The sequence below is a fragment of the Thamnophis elegans genome, chromosome 4 (assembly GCF_009769535.1).
Source record: "Thamnophis elegans isolate rThaEle1 chromosome 4, rThaEle1.pri, whole genome shotgun sequence".
In the NCBI taxonomy this organism is placed as follows: Eukaryota; Metazoa; Chordata; class Lepidosauria; order Squamata; family Colubridae; genus Thamnophis; species Thamnophis elegans.
Window position 1 is genome coordinate 87,859,938 of NC_045544.1, and position 21,568 is coordinate 87,881,505.

At 36.0% G+C, this 21,568-nt stretch overlaps 1 protein-coding gene across 1 annotated transcript in view; it reads right to left on the minus strand.

Moving 5' to 3' along the window:
* Nucleotides 1–21,519, minus strand: part of IARS2 (isoleucyl-tRNA synthetase 2, mitochondrial) — a 33,084-nt gene extending 11,565 nt beyond the window's left edge. The window contains exons 1-14 of the mRNA XM_032215484.1: nt 21,271–21,519; nt 20,103–20,225; nt 19,296–19,452; nt 16,605–16,753; nt 16,096–16,145; nt 15,899–16,008; nt 15,717–15,807; nt 14,700–14,815; nt 13,098–13,267; nt 12,175–12,265; nt 11,643–11,794; nt 10,718–10,878; nt 2,749–2,851; nt 1,978–2,068 (exon numbers count right to left, since the gene is read on the minus strand). Coding sequence (XP_032071375.1) covers nt 1,978–2,068; nt 2,749–2,851; nt 10,718–10,878; nt 11,643–11,794; nt 12,175–12,265; nt 13,098–13,267; nt 14,700–14,815; nt 15,717–15,807; nt 15,899–16,008; nt 16,096–16,145; nt 16,605–16,753; nt 19,296–19,452; nt 20,103–20,225; nt 21,271–21,477 — 1,771 coding nt within the window. The 5' untranslated portion in view covers nt 21,478–21,519. The remainder of the gene's footprint in view (nt 1–1,977; nt 2,069–2,748; nt 2,852–10,717; nt 10,879–11,642; nt 11,795–12,174; nt 12,266–13,097; nt 13,268–14,699; nt 14,816–15,716; nt 15,808–15,898; nt 16,009–16,095; nt 16,146–16,604; nt 16,754–19,295; nt 19,453–20,102; nt 20,226–21,270) is intronic.
* Nucleotides 21,520–21,568: the final 49 nt, after the last annotated feature.

The window sequence follows — 21,568 nt, forward strand, 5'->3', positions numbered from 1 at the left end:
TTGTTTTAGTTAAACATTAGTATGATAGCTCTGCGGGGAATTAGGCTGCTGCATTTATCAGTTCTGGAAAATGATCTTGATGGTCACATATTTTCTTTATCTGATATTACACTGGCTGCTCCATTTTTAACTAGAGACTTGGACAAATTGTGTAGGAAGAACTCAAATTATGAAGTTTTAGTAGCTGCAATCCTGCATTAAAATTGCAGTTTGTGACTTTCATACAGGTAGACAAATCAAAAGCAGCATTTTGCTTTGCAACAAAGCCTGCTTTAGCTCAACTGCATACAATACATTCCAACTACTAAATCAATTCTAAGTCCAATTCATGCATATGCACACATGATTATGCATGCATTGATCTTGATTGAGGATCAAGACAAGTATCCTTTGAAGTAACACTGTGGTACAGAGTCCCAACAACGTGCAACAGAGGACAACAGTTTCATTGCTTTGCTTTGCAACCCTATAGGCTTCTGTTACACCTCCAGAGTTACTCCTGACCCTGGAATAGAGCACCTTATAGCCTGATTTGAACTTTGCTACAGTTGAATACATGGAGGACATTAAAATTAGATAATGAATAGTAATTTTTCTAGAAATCTGAAGGGGTAGTGGACTTACATTGGCTTGGCTGAAACTATATCTCTCTGCATTAGCTTGGAACTTAGTAAAGCAGAGTTTCTAGTCATACTGTTATTTGCATTCCACCAAACTTCCAATTGAACACATGGAGTCTGAGGTGAGAATGTCTGAACAAGGCCACAGTAGCATGAAAAAAAGTAAATATGATTGATGGAATTTTCTGCACACCTCCCTATTATTCTCCCTATCATTTAACAGGAGATGCTATAGGCTCAGGACCAGGAATATATAACTTAATCTCATAATCCTATTTAAAGTCTCAAACATGGGTAAGCTTTCATTCTAATGATTTTATTTTGTTTGTAAATGAAAGAGGAATTTATAGAAACTCAAATCACTAGTTGAAATAACCAGTGAAATTTTCTAGCATGGCTGGGAAGCAAATACCTATAGGGCAGGGATTTTTAGCACAGAACTGGGCTAAGGGCTGTTGCATGATCAGACAAGGCTAGAGAAGACTATCAGAGCTTTTAATTCGTTATAACTTGGCTTCTGAATCTGCTTAAGTAATATGTGCAAGAAAGGAAAAATAAATGACCAAAATACAATGTAACGTGTGAACTCCAACTGTAAAACCTTTCATGCCTAGTACCTCAAGTTTCATATCTTTTTGGTTTCTCTGAATATGGTAAGAACTTTACAACATCAAGTAAGTTAAATGACAGTGAATTTTACACAGCTTAATAATTTCAAATCAAAGTGCAAGAAGTCGTTAGATAAATTCATTCTTGATGATACTATTGCTTCCCTGGGTTTCAAGGAAATTAAAAAAAATAATCCAGGGTCAACATGTTTTACAATTCAACAAGATTGCTATCAAACATTTGTGTACTCTTGGTTTAAAGTTCAAAAGCAGTTGATGTTCTACACTAAATTGATTCCAAACTGCACTGGAGCTTCCTACCATTGTGCTAAAAAATATCTGGATTGTTTTAAAATTAGTTCTACAAACTGTTTTACATAAATGAGAAGTGATCAACTAGAAGATATCTACACCCACAATTTTCAAACAAGTGATCTGTATTATATATGCTTACAATTACTAAGTCTTCTCTATATTGTATTTTCAAAATTCATTGTACTGCCTGAAAGTTGAGTAACACACTGTCATCTTAAAACACCTTTCTCCAAATTGTCAATCTCTGGATGTAGCTTAATATATTTCCGGGTCAGAGATAATCCAGTGGATCCTTCACCAAGCACATGTCCTCTAAAGTTTTTTTTTCCATTTCTATGATTCTGATTCTATAGCTCCTTCATTAAATGCAAGTCCAGTTATGTTTAAAATTTACCAGGCAATTCTGATATACTTTTGAATTTAGAACTTCTTACCTCCTAAAACATGAGCCCAAGATGTTCCACTGTCAAACCAAATATCCAACACATCTTGTCCTTGTACATATTCCTGGATATCATTAGCAGCCTGATTTAAAAATATATGGGTTACAAATATATGAATTAAGAAAATAAGGACAACTTAAATTCTTCCATTTCCGCACCAAAGGACCAGTAACAGCATAATCACTATTTTTTTTAATGGCAACATGAATAAGAGAACATTGCTGTATTTTGGATGTTCATTTGTATGCACATTAGAAAGATGAACCTATGTTGTTTTTGTTGCAAGAGACTATCCTATTTTGGCATCTTAAAAGCTACCACATTATGTAATAAACCTTGGTGTACAGTCCGTTCCACCTGATTATGTAACTTTTTCATCTGACTGTAACTGTATACACACATACACAGGTATACATATAAGGTGCTTATGACATTGCCTTAAATCTCTGCTGCTTCATGTTATACCCTTTGGGTAGATCTGGGAAATAATTTTCACAGAAATAATTGCTAATGCAGTTATTCTATGTTGGCTCACATTCAAAGTACATTGGCCTATACTTTATTGTACTTGTTGGTAAGTCCCCAAAACCTTACAGCAGCATCACTTTCAGTAGATTAGGTCACTACTACAAGTCAGATCCAAGTTAGCCCTTGATCTGCCAGGCTTCTGGATTGTCTGAATCCTGCCCCTTAATTCCAGATTTCAGCTACACTTTGTAGTTCATAGCTTCATAGAGTGCTTTCCATTATCCCCAAATTTACCTTTGCCAGAGCCTCTTTGGGAAGAAGCTGCTCAATAGGAAGTGTCCACCAGACATCACTGCCATGTTGCTCCACTAGTTTAATAACATTCTCAGTGCTTTTTCTACAAGGAAAAAAAAGGGAATCAGTGACAGAAAGACAAGAAATTATTAATCTGTGTTCTGTAGATGACATTTAATTGGAAAAACCAGGAGTCACTAAATGTTTTCACATGTAAGAAAAGGCTAAAGTATAAATTACAATTACAATTTCCTAAACACATTATGGACAATCTATTCAAGATAAACAATGAAAGGCCTGAAAGAAATAGCAAGTGAGTAAAAAACACAACTGTGTAAAACTACTTTTGCACACTTTGATCACTAATCAAAGTACTTCAGTTTAACAATACCCGATCTTAGCACTCTTGAACTTTTCTTCCTATGGATGTGCCATGTTTATACTACTAACCAGTTAAATAAGGGCTCCAACTTTTGATTTGCAATGGTTTCCAAATCTCAACGAGGTTTCCCACCTAAATCCATTAGAGAATCATGGATTTTCATGATTCTCTATAAATTTTCTATGCTTTTCTAACATTAAGTCTAAGCCTGATGATATACGCCTTTGTTAATTTTAAAATACTGTTTTGTTTTTTAAACAGCATCATAAAAAGGGGCTAAAATTCTACTCTTTCTCATTTATGAGGTCATCAAATCACCATCATCCCCCTTGCAGCTAATAATTTTTAATTTTTGTTGCAGCTGCAAGTTTCTCTCCCATAATACTTCATGAAAAACTTATATAGGTTATGCTTTGTCTTCAAGTGAAGAGGAAATGACTGAAAGAAAACCTAGAGCAGCCTTTCCAAAATGCTGTTTATTTGCCATGATGGGCTAATAAGGAAGTGAATGAAGACATCAAGTCTGTAAAAGTCATCTGAGGCATGGGATGAGGATATTGTCCTGATCCTACAAAGATAGTTGAAGTTAGTCTCAAATTATTTAACAGCACTCTTTTTTAAAAATCAAATTAAATCCTTAATCAAACCTGTAGCTTCATGTAGTTTAAAAATCACAAGGTCCCCAAATTTGCGTGACTAAAAAAGTGGCCTTTTATGGGAGAAGGTTGCCCATATCTAGAGATTTAATCCTAAAACGAGTCTTTCAAGATTTCACAATAAAAATTATATTCCAGTTCTATCTTCCAGGTTCTTTTCATGGAAAATGACTTGTTCTAATGCCATATTTTGTCTGTATAAAGATAATTACAGGGAGGGAAGAAATGCTTGTAGCTATATTTTAAAATTGAGTATTTGGCTGAGGATACGGTATATCAAATTCCTTAAACTCAGAAGCCAGTATCTATTTTCAGATTTATTTATTAAGGAAACTAGAATTAACATACTGTATAAAACAAGATATAGTCTCCAAAGAAAGAGTTTTTATAATTAAAAAAGTATGTGTGGTTGACATAGTTATAATAAAAATAAATATAAATAAAATTATAATTAATATAGCAACAGAAATAGTACTCAGACTTATATACTGCTTCACAATGCTTTACAACATTTAAATATATAAACTTGATTTATTTATTAACTGTAATCATTAATAGCTGTTCTTGCCCTTATAAAACCAATGATTTTGCTGATTTCATAATGTTACTAGACCTCCAAGGAATATACATTATATTATCCTTAAAATCTTTCCAAAACTTGTCTGTTTGTTTTCTCTTAGAAGCCATTCTTGTGGCTCTTGCCAAAATGGTTACAAATATCAGATATATGTTTCCTGTTCTCAACTGTACAATGTGTATAAAAATCTTAAGTTAAAAGTTCTCTCTACAGTGTAAATTCAACACCTTCCTCAAATAACGACTTATCACTCTGCAAATGGCAGGTTTCAGTTTGAGAACCATAATTCACAGTGTAAGCAACAAGAGCCCTGCTGTAAAACTTTGCCCTATATTTGTATGCCAGATTGGGCAGAACTCATATTACGTGTCATTCTCCAGGTTTCTAGTCTGGAAATCCACAGGGCAATTCACGCTACCATGACGCCAGCCAATCATTTTGAACCCTGATATTGATTATGCCAAATGCTTATTTAGTGGGAAATTAAGCAGCATTCAGATATTTTTCAGGCATGGACAGAAACGGATGCTGACCATCCTCACTCCTCTTAACAGCGTGGAGTCCAGGTAACTTCTTTTTTATGTAAGATGCAGGTGATTTTTGAAACTATTTAAGAATAGTGATATTGTCCATTTATAAAATGTAGTTGTACTCTGGATCACTGTGACTGTAATACATGTCGAAGGATTAGATGATTCAAGCTGATTTAAGGTATTCTTTTTTTAAGCAAAGGGCAGCAACTTGCAGCAATTTGGAAAATCTTAACAAATTTTAACCTGCTTTTCAAGTTAAACTGGAGCATGAAGAAAGAAGCTGATTTAGCAAATAAAGTAATTCAACTTAAGCTTGAATCATACCAACATAAATATTTATATTAATTACAGGTTTTCTGTATAACATATTACTTTTTACCATGAATGTTTTTAAATGTATTCAGAATTATTCAGGATTAGTCTATACCAATCTGTGGTATTTTCTTTTTAAAGCTGAAAATATTTAAGACCTATAGCGTCATTAGATTAAGATAATTAAATAAATTATTGCACTGAGCTTTAAACGTAAGTCCTTCACAATGTTTTAATTTCAAAGGTATGTTTCGTCCCTAAACTTACATCTTTCTGTTTTAATCAGTTTAATGTTTATTAAACCGAAAATGTCATGCCCTTAATCACAATATCAGAGGGTTGTTTTCTTTAGAAAGACTTATCTATATTCAAACTCAGTTTCCATTATTTTTACAGAGCCTTTGTTGGACAACTGACACCTGCTGCTGTTTATTCCAATTTGTATCGTACTCATGGAGTGGCAGTAATGTATAAGGTCTCAAATTCTCACCACATTCATTTTGGGTATCCGTAGGGGAGAAAGTACCGAATTGCAATAGAATGAAGGAATGGTAATTTCCTTTCCCTATGTAGGTTCAGAGAGGCAGATAACTAATGGATCTTAAGCAGTGTTATCAAGTGTAACAGCAACTCCATGTGGAATAAGCCTCTTTCCAGTGGAGGTGGTGTTACTCTTGAAAGCCACTGATCTATTGACTGAAGAAGTAAATTATACCAAAAAGAAGTAAATTCAAGCAAATTTGTTATTACAACTTTGTATTTACCTACGTACCACCTCTACTGGTAAAGTTCGTACTTTTTATTTCTTTCTGAGCATCTTTTTTTTTTAATTAAGGCTAGTCTTCCGGTTATTTCAGATAAAAAACATCTATTCAGCAAAAGAGCTCTGGAGGACTCGATGAACGTTTCTCCCCTGAAATGAGGTCTAGGGTAATGACCTATGATTTGACAGACTGTGCTATCTAAGTCTGCCTGTCATTTCTGTAGGCCAATACTCTGCATGTTCACTGCTCTACAAGGAACACGCGTTTATATGTTAAAATGCATGAATCAATATCAATGAAGGAAGTTAATTTTAAAAATGAAAGTCCTCTTTATGTTTTAATGATTTATCCTCTTAGTGTATTGCTATGGCTTGCAACTTAAAAGAAAAATTAAATGGTGCCTCCATAACATGTGTTTATTTTCTCTCTGAAGAAATTATGAAGAGATAAAATTTTGTTCTGGTGATTTAAAGGGTTCTTTATAAAAAGACCTGTGTCTAATGTAAATTATATAAATGGACAAACATATTAGCAAGACAGCACATTCAGGATTTGAACTGAGTTGCTGTACTTATAATATTTATGCTGTCCATTTAATTTTGTCTCACTGAATTCTTGCCTGATGTTCATAGTTACTAGTGATAAACTGATGGACTGAATGGCTTTAGGAGCTTAAGCATATTCACATTAACCAGAATTAGCCCGTGTAATGTTAAAACCCAACAGAAGAAATATTTAACATGGATAAAGCATAGCCATTCTTTTAAAACTGCTCTGGATTCAAAAACTCTAATAGAAGTTGGCCCATTACGACGTTCGTGGTCTGAAAAGGACTCCTCTGTGACAGGGAGATTTATCCGTGTTTTGTTATCATTATCCTGGAATTTCTTCACCACAAACAACATCTATTCAATCATACAAAGTCTGTTATTCTTTATTTTTCAAACCTCTTAATTTACTAACGTGTTTTAAAAATGTAGAGAGCACAAGAGCATAATTTTTTCAGTAGTCATAATTATCTGATGTAGATGATACTACTAAAAGCACTCGTGTAAGAACCTAATAAACTAGATCAAAGTCACTAATTCCAGTAGGAATTGGTGAGAAATGTAGTGACTTCCCAGCACTAGGCGCTTCACTGAAAATTGCTCTGCCTGTGAACCCTGGTTACCTTTCTTATTCAACCCTGCTCTTAAAAACATCTACCTGTATCTGTTGCAGAATATTTGCTCAAGGAGGAGTTTAAGCCGTCATACAAGGGAAAATTATAAGGTGTGTCTAAAATCAGAACCCTGGCAGTTTATACAAGCAAACCAACGACAAAGCTTCTTTAAAAAAAAGATTGAGCTATGTCTTAAAATTCTTTTACAACTATGCACTGAGGAACAAGCAAGTCTTTTACTCTCAAATTGGTAGGTTCTTATAATGCACAAAACACCGACAAACACATTTTCTCCTTTCATCAATTAAACCCAGCTCAAAAAACATTTTTTTTTCGCCCTTTGCATTCAGCCAACCATGAGCACCCCAATCATGAACAAATGGGAAAGCATTTCTCATAGAAGCAATTGATATATCCTCTCCTTTATTTTTTCTGGACAAGCCGGCAGGCTAGATTAGGACTGGGTTGTGTTGGAGGGTACAGCACAACCAATAATATCTAGTCCAAAAACATTTGGTCTCATTTGCCTCTCTCTCACCAGTTACTGAATGATCAAATACCAGATTTGAACAACTAGAATGAACTAGAATTTCTAAGAATCCTAAAAACTTCATTATTCTCTTCCCCCACCCCATCTTCCAATAGATTTTAAAAGCTCCTTTCTCTAGAACTTTTATTTCATTCAATACTGATCAAGGGTTACTGCAGGGATGGTTAACATTTACCCTCTGGATGTTTTTTACTGGTATTGTTTCATTAAATGGAATTATGTCTTACATGTTGTCCTCTTTAATAATGTATATTACCTAGGGGTTATTTTAGGAAGCATTTTAGAAATCGATATATAAACGTAAATAAATCTACAATGAGAATTGTGTTTCCCATTACCATTCCAAGCCAAGAGCCCTGTGATATAAATATCATAGCCTTCATTTTTGTGGTTTTTCAATACTGTGAGGTAACATTGGTTTGCCATAGGGAAAAAGCTCCTTTTCTGGCAGGTATTTTGTCCCAAGTTTTAATTGTCTGAAGCTTCATTTCAGATTAATGGCACATGTTACATATAAGATTACACCTACACAAGCCTGCAGTTTGGTAGCAGCACTACTCTGATGAGAAGAAAAACTAAAAAACAAAACAAAAAACTTGACATATTTTCACTACAAAGTAACTCATTAATACACACACACACACACACACACACACACACAAACACACACATGCACTTTTTTAAACCCAGAAGCATATATACTGCATCCTGGACCATCACAGTCTCTCTACCGGTATTAACATTTCTTCTGATTCCAATGTATAGAGCACCTTGTTCTTTGCATAACAAAGAAATCCATACCATAGTTGGTTCCTCTTCTCACTGCATTCCATCGGTCCATTCCTCTTTTATTTTTCACCTCCCCAACCTACCCTTTACTGTTTTTGAACTACATTTGCTTCTATCTATAGTTCTCTCTGAAAAAAGACAGCAATGGTATATGTAATATACACAGCTTTTCCAGAACAATCACATACTGAAGGAGTCACATGACATAGATTCTCTAAAACAGTAATTTTTACTGTAAATTTTTACTGTAAAACAGTAAAAATGAGTCTTTTGAGTTTGCAACTTGTGTTGGATCTGGAGATCTACCATATTTTGAATAGCATCTCAACAGACATATTTCAACTGTGGTACGGTCAGAATTCTTTTGTGAGTGTTTCAGGGCATGGATAATACGAAGAATGGCTTAAGCTCCTGCAAGACTAAATATACACATTTTGTTGCTTAATCTTCTTTCCCAAAGTTCAAAAAGGGGCCTCTGATGGCAAATTTTAGGAGACTCACTCACTTGGGAGGAATGCAAAGGGATGCTAACACATTATTGTATCCCTTCTTTCATTTAAAATTACTATTAAATGTATTTCTCCTTGCAACACCAATACTGCAGTTGTAAACTCACCAACAGAGGGCACTATTGTTCTGGATTTCAAGAAACCCTCCATATGGTTTATAAATAAAAGTAGAAAATTATTTTTACTATGATCAAGCATTAAAAAGAAATAAATGGATTCCTAGAATGTTAATCAACTTGAGTGGAGATTAAGAGTTAGGCCAAAACTGGACCCACTGCTTGAGAAAAGAGGATTTACATCACAGAGCAAAACACTGGTTTAGCAGCTCCATTTCTGATATAAAAAGAAACACTGGGCCTCCTTTACTTAACAAAAGCAGCCTCATGAAGTATGCATTACGTACCTCTCCTGTCCTATTCTCAACATTACCAACAGTTGCTGCAAGATTAGTCATAGTGAGCAGAAAGTGAGCAGGCCTTTTGCTACATCACAGACTTATGCAATCAATATGACACACTCTTAAAAAGGTAAAGGTTTCCCCTGTCCGGTCATCTCCAACTCTAGGTGACAGTGCTCATTTCTGTTTCTTAGCAAGGGAGCTAGCTAGCATTGTCCGAAGTTGCTTCCGAGGTCATGTGGCAGTCATGACTGGGGCACATGGAACATTGTTATCTTCCCACCAAAGTGTTATCTATTTATCCACTTGCATTTGCCTGACTTCAAATTGGTACCGGTATATTTGCAGGAGTTGGGGCAAAAATGGGAGCTCATCCTTTCATATAGTATTTGGATTTTGAACCCCCAACCTTTTGGTCAACAAGCTCAGCGCCTTAACTGGTAGGCCACCGTGCTCCCTATGACATACTTTTAGTACAAATAAAAAAGAGAACACTAGAAGGAATGTCACAAAACATTTAGGTTTGCTTGTCAATATGTATTTATGGGTCCATCAGGTTTAACATAATTTTCAATAGTGTCCCAAGCACATCTCTCTATTTGCACCCGTTATGAGTAATAGCATTATTCTATTCATATAAATAAAATACTGCACTTGGAGAACTTTTGTCCAGTTGAGAAATAATAACAATCCTTTATCTCTCGGGTTGGATTTGTGTGTGTATGTGTGTGTGTGTGTGTGTCTCCAGTGAAAAGGATTGGCACCTGTGCAATCTTACGAAGACAAAAGTACTTTTTCTACTCACTGTAATGTATTTTCGGCTAGCTAGTTTCTTACACCCACACCAATTACTTGTTTTGAAACACCACTACTTTGTCCTCACTGGGATATATAAAAATGTGTGTACAAATTGCTGTATCACAAAAGCTTCCTCACTTGTTTTAATAATGAACTTAGAACCCAGAAAGCATTATATCCCATACCAGCTCTGGAATGGATTACATTCCATATTAACCTCTGAGTGAAAACACCCACTGATTCCAAATATATATTGAGGCAACTTGAGGTGGGGTGGGGTTTGGAAATAATTTTTTGGTCACGTATGAATAGGAGCTGCAAATGCCATACCCATACCAAAGCTGCTCTATCAACTCATCTCATAGCCATACCAAAGCAACTCTATGCCTGGAACAACAGCAGATGCTAAAAATGGTGCAACACTGCATTATTTACTTGGCAAATTACTGCTCTGTTGAAAAATGAAAACAGTATTTCTGCATCAACTATTATCTTTCCCTCCCTTCCCCTTCCCCCAAAATAGGTTGATGAGATACTTACTTGTTTATTAAAGGCTCCCCTGTTGACTTATGGTAAAAAACTGGAATGGGGACACCCCAGCACCTCTGCCTTGATATGCACCAATAGGTCCGTCTTTCCAACATTTCTAGCATTCTGTTCATTCCTGAGGCTGGGACAGTTTTTACTTTCTTTAATGCTTCCTGAAAAAGACACAAATGATATGAGGGAAATACCAAAGGTTAGATGCTAAGGGAAGAAGAGGGATCACTGTTCTTTAGTAGATTGTTATAGTAAAATAAAAATGGTGAAAAGTATACCAATCTTGATGGTAAGTTGATAATCAAATGAACAGTTTCAAAATATTTCAAATATTATGCATGTAATAATTCAACCAATGTCCACAAGTGTTGCTAAAATAATAAGAAGCCCAACACCATTTAATTCTTCATAAGTGCTTCTTATTGTCGTGTGATTTTTAATCTGTCAGTTCTCTATAAATTCTTTTACATGAAAGGCAGACAGATATCATGCTTTCATTTGAACGCATACAGCCCCAAAGTCAGCACCCCACCTACTGGTGTGCAGAAACAAGATTCATATAGTTGATCATTTAAGCTAGAAGTTAAGTGTCTTCTACCAGTTGGAGACTATACTTTTTCTTTATTTTTTAACAACTGAGACTCAGAGAGCTCTAGAGATTGTGGATAGTAATGTAATAACATGATGTGAGTGGGTGAGGCCAGAATTTTAGCAGGTTTCTTGAGATAGAGTTATCCAATTTTGCTCAACAGAAAAAAAGGAGGAAAAAAGTACAGTATAAATTTTAGTGGCCCAATCTGAAGTTACTCAGTAGATACGATGCATATCATGGATGATATAAATTGAATTATAAAAAAACAATAATGTATCATAAAGTGTAATGAAAGCGACAGAGGTCCATTTCTATCAGAAACACATTATATACCTGAGCAGCAGTCTTGAGATTCTCTGTATTAATGAACCACTGTTTGCTGGCCCGAATAATCACAGGTTTTTTAGTCCTCCAGTCATAGGGATAGCTGTGTACATATTTCTCTTCTTTCAATAAATTCTTTGCTGCTTGAAGCATCTCAATGACTATGGAAGAGTAAAAATATATGACTTATTTTCAGCTTTAATTCAGAAATCTTTTGTGGGCAGTCAATTCAGACCTCTGACAAAAGTTTCTGTTCATCCCCTGGAAGTCTACTCGGTAGAGAAAAGACAGGCATTGTGAAAATAGTAATGGCAGCCCCATGTAGTTTTGGTTTAAAGTTGACTAATACTGATATACACTGTGTGTGTGTGTGTGTGTGTGTGTTTGCAAGTGTGTGTAATTTATATAAAGATTTTCATGGCTTATGCATAACTGAGGGCAGCCAAAAAAAGAAAAGAAAAGAAATTGCCTATCTCTGGTTTAAGAAAATAGATCACTATTTTTCCCCTGCCCAAATTATAGTACAAAATACAATACAAACCAGTCTCATTTCCTTCTCCAAGAACAGCTTTCTTTTGGAGCTCTGAACCTGCAGCTTCTGTGAAAAGTCCATCTTCATCTACCAGACAGTCCTGGATAAGAAAAATTGTTTAAACCTTTGTTAAAAAAAAAAGTTCTCAAATTTGTCAGCAAATATAATTTCACAAAGATGTGATTAGACTAACTATCCCTAAACTACTGAGGTTATATTTTTTCCCTACAAAGTAAGCCAGAACATTTTCATCTTCAGAAGTAACAAGAAATATTTTAATGATTGCAGCGGCATTAGTTTTGGCAAGTAGTTACCCATTTTAAGAGGAAATATAATTTTTAAGCCAAAAGCAAATGAAAACCATTTTCTTATTTCGTTTAAAATTTATAATATTTATCTTAGAAAATAGCCTTGGTTCCCATAATTTGCATTTGACTATACCTCGCTACCAATGGAATGGATTCATCTGGAAGCAGTGATTCTCCCTCCCTTATTCATAGTTCTGAAATCTATTCTAAAGAGTTGTAGCAGATTTGGAAAGTTGCAGGGAAAGTAAGATAAGAGAAGTCTCACTATATAATTACAAATCTGCTTAAAAGAACCCAGATTTAAACTTTATGGAACACTGCAACAATTCTCAGTGTGCACAAAGTGCATATCAATGACTTTCAGGATGTTCTCCAACCTTCAGGCCTGGCATTATACATAAAAGACAGGGGATGAGTAGGCAACAGAAAAGCCTTGTAGGATGTGATTTAAAGTCTACTACTATACCTTCTTTCTCACTTTTTAGCTATACTTCAGGTAGCTACACAATGATTTTAAAAGGTTTCCACTCATCCTTTTCAACTTGAAAGGCTTTGATACATGATAGTTTTGGTGTGAGCAGGAAAAACATAGATTAAAAACAAAGCAAAATAAGACCACAGTACCATGGGCAGTTGATGATGAGAAGCTACACTGTAATCTTCCATACCATGAGCTGGAGCTGTATGCACTAATCCTGTTCCTTTTGATATGGTCACATGGTTTGCAGGCAAAAGAGGAGACTGCCTTCCAGGAATTGTTGGATGGGAACAAATTCCACTTTCCAAATCTGTACCTGAAAACAGCAGAATTAAAACTGTTCACTATCTGCCATTTTCTGCCTACTAGTGGGGGAAATAAAATTTTAACAATTACACAACTAATAAGACTCTCACACTGAAATTGCATATTGTATTTTAAAGTATTCTGATGCAGATAGCTATATTCACTAATTCACGTTATTAGTTATTTAGAATGGGCATGATTACAAATCAAATGAATGATAATAGCAAAAACCAATTACTATTTTAAATAACTAACAACATCTGGATTACCAGTGGAACACCATCATCACTGACTAAATCTTTATCAGTCTATTGCAAAAAGCAGTTTTACCTGAAATATATCCTGCCATGATACGTTTAATGTCATCAAACAACATCTGTCTATTCCAAGTCCTTTAGAATGATTCAGTAGGTGAATAAAAATGCCAAATCCAGTCTAACATTTGGCTGACTGCATAATCAACAACAATAATTTTTCTCACAACTTCTGATCCAGCTTTTCTTAATATATATTCAACATATAGTTTGAATAAATAAAGGGCGAGTATACAGTCTTGTCTCACTGCTTTGCCAACCTAGAAACGGTCTCTTTTGCCATATTCTGTCTGTTCTGTGGCTTCAGAAAATAACGTTGTTGCATAGGAACAATGAATAGAATAGAAACGAGAATATTTGCTACTAGCGTCTCTGATAGGTAGTGTACCAATGTGATCCAAGATAAAAAAAAATCCGCTACATGGAATAGATACAATGTTTTAGAGATAACTAAGAATTGTATACTTCTGCAATTGTGCCATAATAATAATGCATGATTTTGGCCCTACCATTTTGCAAAAAAAAATATCTAAAAACGGTTTCCATTATAAGCATATTAAAAAATAAAAACCAAATTTGCTTAATTAAGAATGTTTTTCAATCATATGACTGTATTAAAACAATATAAATTCTAATGCAGTTCTGTCATGTTGTCTGTCCTATTAAAAGATCTCTCAAAATAAATTTCACTCACACACACACTTTTAAAAGATTGATGATTATCTTGAACTGCAATATTAAAGAGCTCATTCAACCTACAAAAATATAATCTCCCAGCTATTTCAACTCTTGTGAAAGTCAAGATGTTCCTAATGTCAATTTAACTAAAGGAATAAAGACTCAGAAGCAACTGCAATAAAACACAACAGCAACATCATCCATTGTTGGTAGCATGAATACATGTAAGATTGATGTTGGCCACTGGAAATTGGTAACGACCTTTTTCCTAGTAAAAGTTCCAATGTAGTATTGTTGTCAAAACCGTACGAAAAAAATAATGTGCACAATTCTTGAATGCCACAAACTTGCCACTTTAAACTCCCCTGCGAGGAACAAATTAACTTTCATTTTTCTCTATTATTGTATCATTCATTCAAAATTAATGGTTTTATTGCAATGCATTTTTACCTTTAAATGTTGAAATCACATCAAACTGCGTATCCAAAACAGCAGCTATAGACTGAACTCTATCTGCAGCAACTATAAAATGCTCCCCAGTACTGGAACACTTCACAACGGAATACCTACAAATACATTTAGATCTTTCAGATTTTGAGTAGTTACATTAGCACTACATAATGTTGTATTAAAAACATGAAAGCATTGGAAAGATACCCAAAACTTAATATTGAACGCTTCCATTTCATTATTAATATTGGTGCTGACACAAAAATGTTTCTCATGGAAATGGGAATGTTATATCAATGAATTTTCAGAGTTCCTCATGACAACTGTGATCACAAAGAAGAAATCCCTAATCTAATTTCGCAACTTACATTTAATTATTTTTTTACTGTGTTCCCCCGAAAATAAGACAAGATCTTATTTTCTTTTGACCCCCAAAATAAGTACTTGTCTTATTTTCGGGGAGGTCTTATTATTTTTGAGGTGCCGGAGGTAGTGAGTGTGGTCACCTCATGGCTGCTGCAATATTTTTGAGGAGGGCTTATTTTTGGGGGAGGGCTTATTTTAGCACATGCACTCAAAAGCCCAATTGGGCTTATTATTCAGGGAGGTCTTATTTTCAGGGTACATTATATTTTGCATCTTTTAATCCATTTCAAACATGCGACAAATGCTTATTCCATACATTGTATCTTTCTTCTATTGACCATAGAGAAAAAATTATTGGAGACTAGGCATGGTTTACACATGCAGCATAAAATCATATTTTCTTTAGCTGGACATATAAGAATAAATAAAGGGCTATAAAGTAAAAAGAAAACTGGAAGATTTATATTACCTGTAAAAATAAAGGAAAGGGCAAGAAATGGGAAAAAACATAGATATCATGGTAATCTCAAATATAATATTTACTTTAAAACACCCACATGTAAGATACCTCAATTCCATGTGATCTTCAGCAAAATAACACATAGCTCTCAAGAACACTATGCCCTAGTGATAAAGTAAATAAATACGTACTCCAGATTTGGCATAAAACAGACAGCTTGATTGGCTACAATAGTCCAGGGCTGGGTGGTCCATACTATCAAACTCACTGCAGGTAATCCATCTAGTGGTAGAATCAAATTTAGCACAAGTTATCTTAAGTACATTAGAAACACATTTAAACAAAATGAATTTAGAACATAAATAAAACATACCTACTGCAGAGGCTATTTTGGGAGGGGTTTTCAGCAAGGGAAATCTGATATAAACAGCTTGACTAGTATGTTGCTGGTTGTATTCAAGTTCTGCTTCAGCCAAAGCTGTACTGCATGAAGAATCAGCATGAATTGTATTTTAGTGCAAAGCTCTTCCATCCCCAAAGATAAGGGTAAAAAGTATGACAATATCTTACTTTGTTGAAGGAGACCAAAACACTGGCTTATAGTCTTGATAAACAAAACCCTAGGAAATAAAAAGAAAATTAAGAAATTAAAATCTATTTAGCTTTATATGCAGAGGTGGGTTCCTACCAGTTCGCACCTATTCGGTAGAACCGGTTCGTCAAATCTACTGAACTGGTTAGAAGAGGTTCCACCAGTGGACCCGGAAAGTAGGCCACACCTACAGAAGAGATTCCAAAATTTTTTGAAACCCACCACTGGCAAGGATCTTGTAACTTGACAGCTTTAAGACTTGCATGCTTCAATGCCAGAGTTTCTGAATAGCTACTTGGACCGACTTAAGTACTAATTCATAATTTCATATTCGGTCACATGGGCAGCAAGCCACTCCCATCCAGTCACATGAGTGGCAAGCCACTCCACAAAGGAGGCCACACCCACAGAGTAGGTTCGAACAATTTTTGAAACCCACCACTGCTTATATGTAATGTAAATATTCCTTGACCATATATTAACCTACCTTTTCATACATTTGGTGGAAAACACTCAACTGTTTTGCTTCATACTTTGGATCAAATGTGTAGTAGCAGTTCTCCCAATCTGCCATTATGCCCCAGCGCATAAATGCTGATTTCTGTTTTTTAATTACCTTTTCTGCAAATGCTTTGGCTGAAGAAGGAATAGTCATTTTTAATATGAATTCACTAATGTTACGTGAAGCTGAAAACAATTATAAACTAAATAATAATCAGAAGCCAATTATTTTTCTTTAGTTATTTTAGATAGACAGATATAGCAGTTGAACTTAACTTTGTGACAAATTCCCACAGTTTTCTTGGTAAGGTTTTTAGGAAGTGGTTTGCCGTTGCCTACTTCCTAGGGTTGAGAGAGAGTGACTGATTCAAGGTCACTCAGATGCCTAAGGAAGGACTAGAACTCAGGCTCCTAGTTTCTAGCTAGCTGCCTTAATGCTATACCAAATTGGCTCTACAAATATATTTCATATCATTATTTTTCTACTTAGCGTAATTATAAATATAATAAATAATCTTTTATTGAATCCTAGAAGAACTAGAACATTTAGTTTATCCTACATATCTCATTTTATTCAAGAAAACATCTAATACTTGTACTGTGTTTTGTCCCTCTGTGCTCGGTCTCTGGCAGCAGCTGCTTAATGCCAGAACAATCTGCAGTAAAACTCACCTCATCCATGACATCTAGTTATGTATGGGAGAGCCAATCTGGCTTGTATTGCTGAGACTTGGTTGGGCACAGAGTGGGGTTTTCCCTGTATGAAATGTGCTCTCCAGGATTTTGAGTGTGACCTCAACTGAGACTCTGGGGCAGAGCTGGGGATGTGGCAGTTGTTATTTATGAGTCTCTGGTGACCTCCACAGGGCCTGCCCTGGACATCTTTGGATGTGAGGCCTTCTTTCTGAAGCTGAGCCAGAGGAAACAATGGGGATTGTTGCTATTGCCTTCTTCCTGCAATGTAGCTGCATTCCTCTCTGTGCTACTGGACTTAGTATCTGAACTGGTATAAATGTCCTCGGGCTTATGGTTCTGGGGGATTTCAACTTACTGTCTCTGGGACTTGGATAGCAGAAGTTCATGGTCACCATGGTGGCCATGGGCCCATTTAAGTTAGTCATAGTTCAACTGACACGGGAATCTGGTGTTCGGCTCATAACAGTGGTGTTGTGCTCTGGATTTGGGAGTTCATTAACAACATGTCCTGCCCTCTTCGTCTTAGGGTTCTCAGCTGCTGTCCCTCACTGAAGGGAGTGGGGTTTATTTGATAGACATGCTTCAGGCACCTAATGCTTGAGAAAGTGGCAAAAGTGCTGGACCAAATCTCACAAGTGTGTATTCTGTACACCTTTGTCATCTTTATGCTGGGACGGGGTTTCACTCCTCTGGAGTGAACTGGTGCACAATTTGAGGGTCCTTCTAGATTCATGGCTCCCGCTTGATGACTAGGTGGCAGCTGTGGCTAGGTGGTCTTTGCGCACTTTCCTGGACCGGGAGGCCTTGCTCTCAGTCACTCATGCCTTAGTCATTTTCTATTTGGATTACTCTACTGCATTTTAAATGGGGATGCCCTTGAAGACTATTTCGAAGTTATAACTGGTCCAGATTGCAGCAGCACACACCAAATTGGGTATCCATATTACATCTCTATTGCATGAGCTACTTTGGCTTCATTTCCTTCTGGGCAAAATTCAAGGTGGTGGTTATCACCTTTCTAGCCCTACATGGCAAGGATCCAGGTTATTTGCAGGACCATTTCTCCCTAAGAATTTCCATTAGATTGGATAGTACAGGCATAATTCAGATCCTTTCCCTAAAAATCTACCACTTAGTGGCATCTTGGAAGCATGCCTTTTCTGTGGTTGCTCCTACCCTCTCCCTAGGGATTCAGCAGGCCATCTTTTAACCTTCTGGAAGCCCATCAAGATCTGGCATTTTACCAAGGCACTTGGTAAGGCGGATGATTAAGGAGCAGGTTTTTTCTTTGACTGGTTGACGTTATATTTTATTATTACTGATTTTCTTGCTATTTAAAATAGGCAGACCTGATTAAGGTAGGCAGTCATATAATTCTTTTCATTAATAAACATCTAGGATTAAAACCAACCTACTAAATATTAGTTTAAGAGGGTGAGAAACAAAATTGTATCTAAAGTCCTATTAGATTGAACTCTGACTTTTAAACAAACAGAGCAGTGTATTTTAAATTGTATTATGTCTTACATATATTAAGAAATACATATAGATGATGGCAGCTTTTTCTATTCAGAGTAAAACTAACTGGCAACTTAATCAGTATATTATTGTTACATTTGCAATTCTTCGACTATCTTTAAGCTCCCAATTTGTCCATGTTTTCTTACCTTATGGATAGTAATATAAATATAAAATATTAAGAGTTTTTAAAAAGTAGGTAGGCAGCCTGTAACTTCTCAATTGTCACTGAAAATCAACTTTCAGTAGCTTCATCCATTATGGTCAATGGTAATGCATACTGGGAGTGGTTCTTCAACATCATTTGAAGGTCACTCTTTGCCTATTGGTGTTTTAAATTATATATCTCATCTTAGAAGGCATCTCTATTTGAAAGTGGAACAATATTGCTGTTCTCCAAAACATGTTGTCATGGAATAACATTCACAGATCTCTCTAAAAGTGTTTATCAAAGGAAAGATACCTTTCTTTCTGATTTCCATTGGTGTAAGATGTTTTGTTTCTCCACATTCTGATAATGCTTTCAACTCAATGGGTAACCCATGGCAATCCCATCCAGGAACATAGTGCACTTTATAGCCATTCATGACATAGAATCGATTTGTGATGTCTTTTAAAATCTGAAAGGAGAGGAGAGAGAAATAATTATTAAAATTCATACTTTCATCTTGCTTTATAATTTTCTTAACTTCTACAGTATTTATACTACAGTTAGATCCAGCAACCTATACCCTAACAAATTGTTTTGTACGATTTCTATTCCAAAAGTTATCTTCTAATAGATAATTAACAATGCTTAAGTAAAATTACAGACACCTACCACACAAATAACTTATAAGATATCCATAAAATCCATAAAAGCAAACAATGTTATGTCTTTGGATAGGCTCCAACTTTTAGCAAAGCTAAAGTTCAAGCCAAACTTGGGTTTTCTTCAAATTACATTTCAACATGGCAAAAAATCCACATTAATACATGTCTGATGGCTAAATACTATTTTCACCAGGATACTTCCATTTACGTTCTCTGTAACATCTATGACTCATTGTGCATACAGCTAAAATTTCTATGCAGCATTTATCAACTCCATTAGTCTTGAATTAGTTCTAGTTCCTATAATGACTATAGGATTATAGGACTATATATTTAGGATTATATGGTTATGATGGTTTTAATTTTGGTTTTAATTCAGCGTCACTACTATGAGTTAGATGGCTTTATACATTGCTTAAACAAATACATATATCAATTAATTTAGGAAAATACTCACTTTATTCAAAGCATGACCAACATGTGGGTCTCCATTGGCATAAGGTGGTCCATCATGAAGACAAAAATCTTGCTTTGTTTTCCTTTGTCTTTGCCAAGAATACAGTTCTGAAAAGCTACATTTCTGAAGAATAATAAACTAGAATTAATATTATACACCTTACATAATGAATTATTTTTGAAGATGACAATATATTTAATCTAATTTAGTCTCCCCAAAGAATTCCCATCATCTTTAGTATGCTCTGTCAATGTATGTGGAAGCCTCTGAGTTAGAGTGTTCTACTATATTCGAGTGTTCCAAACATATAAGTCTATAGCGTAGCTGTACAATTTACATTGCTTGGAGGGGAAAGTGACCAAACTGTTACACATATATTTAAATTAGAATGGAATTTCCTTAATGAATTGGGCTACCACATCAGGGCTGCAAAATGACAGTAACAAATCGAAACTCGCAGTATATATTTTACTGTTCTCTAACGATGGTTCACATTTTTGCAGCCCATATAGGGCAACCCTAAAATTGGGCTTCAGTTTCTTGAAGTATGGTTAGATAGCAAATAAACTGCGGCCCAGATTGGACTTATGTGTATTATCAGACGTATAAGGTGCCTTTATTTTGTAGAGTCCATGCAGTGTACAATGCTGCTGCTTCCTCTTTTTCCCACCACCACAACTCTTTGGCGTGGGATGGGATTGAGACCAGAGACAGTGAATGGCACAAAGTCACCCAGGCAGCTTTCATGCCTAAGGGAGGACCAGCAGAGTTTGGCACCCAGTTAAATTTAGCCTTCTCCAATTATTTACCAACGGGTGACATATAAGGAGCATGGTCTGAGAAAAGTCTAGGAAGCTGAAGAACCACGAATCTACTTAGGGAACCTTTTCCCTTCCTGCAGGGCCCGAATAAATTCTGAAGTGGGTATTTTGAAACGTAACTAACAGCAACCTAGCTACCTAGGCGACAGCGAGGAGAGAAAGGCAAAGCCAGCCAAAGCATCTTTTCAGCGCATCCCGTTGTGCGGGTTGCAAAGGTTTCCCCACAGAGAAGCGTCACAAGTTACGAAAAATGCATCTCTCGGTTCAACTCGTGCTAAATTTTAATCCCAGGACTATCTCGGCGGCGAGATAGCATCTCTTCCCCCTAATTCATTTTCTTCCTCTACCTGCTGTATCTCCAATTCAGTTTCGGGCTGCAGCCGGCCAGGCAACTGGCTGGGGAAATCGCTTTGGGGCAATAAGATCGTTTCACGGTATTTGGAGTCCGGCTTCGCCTTTTGGCCCGTGCTGGGTCCTGCGGACACCGTCCCGCGAGCCCAACAGCCAACATGCTTGGGAAACCTCAGCAACGGCGGGGTCCGCAGCGCCCACATCGCGCGCACTTGGTCCGCGGGCACTTCCGGAAACGTTTACGGCGAGCAACGAGGCAAAACGTCTTTCCCGGTTCTTTTCCGGCTCTGATGG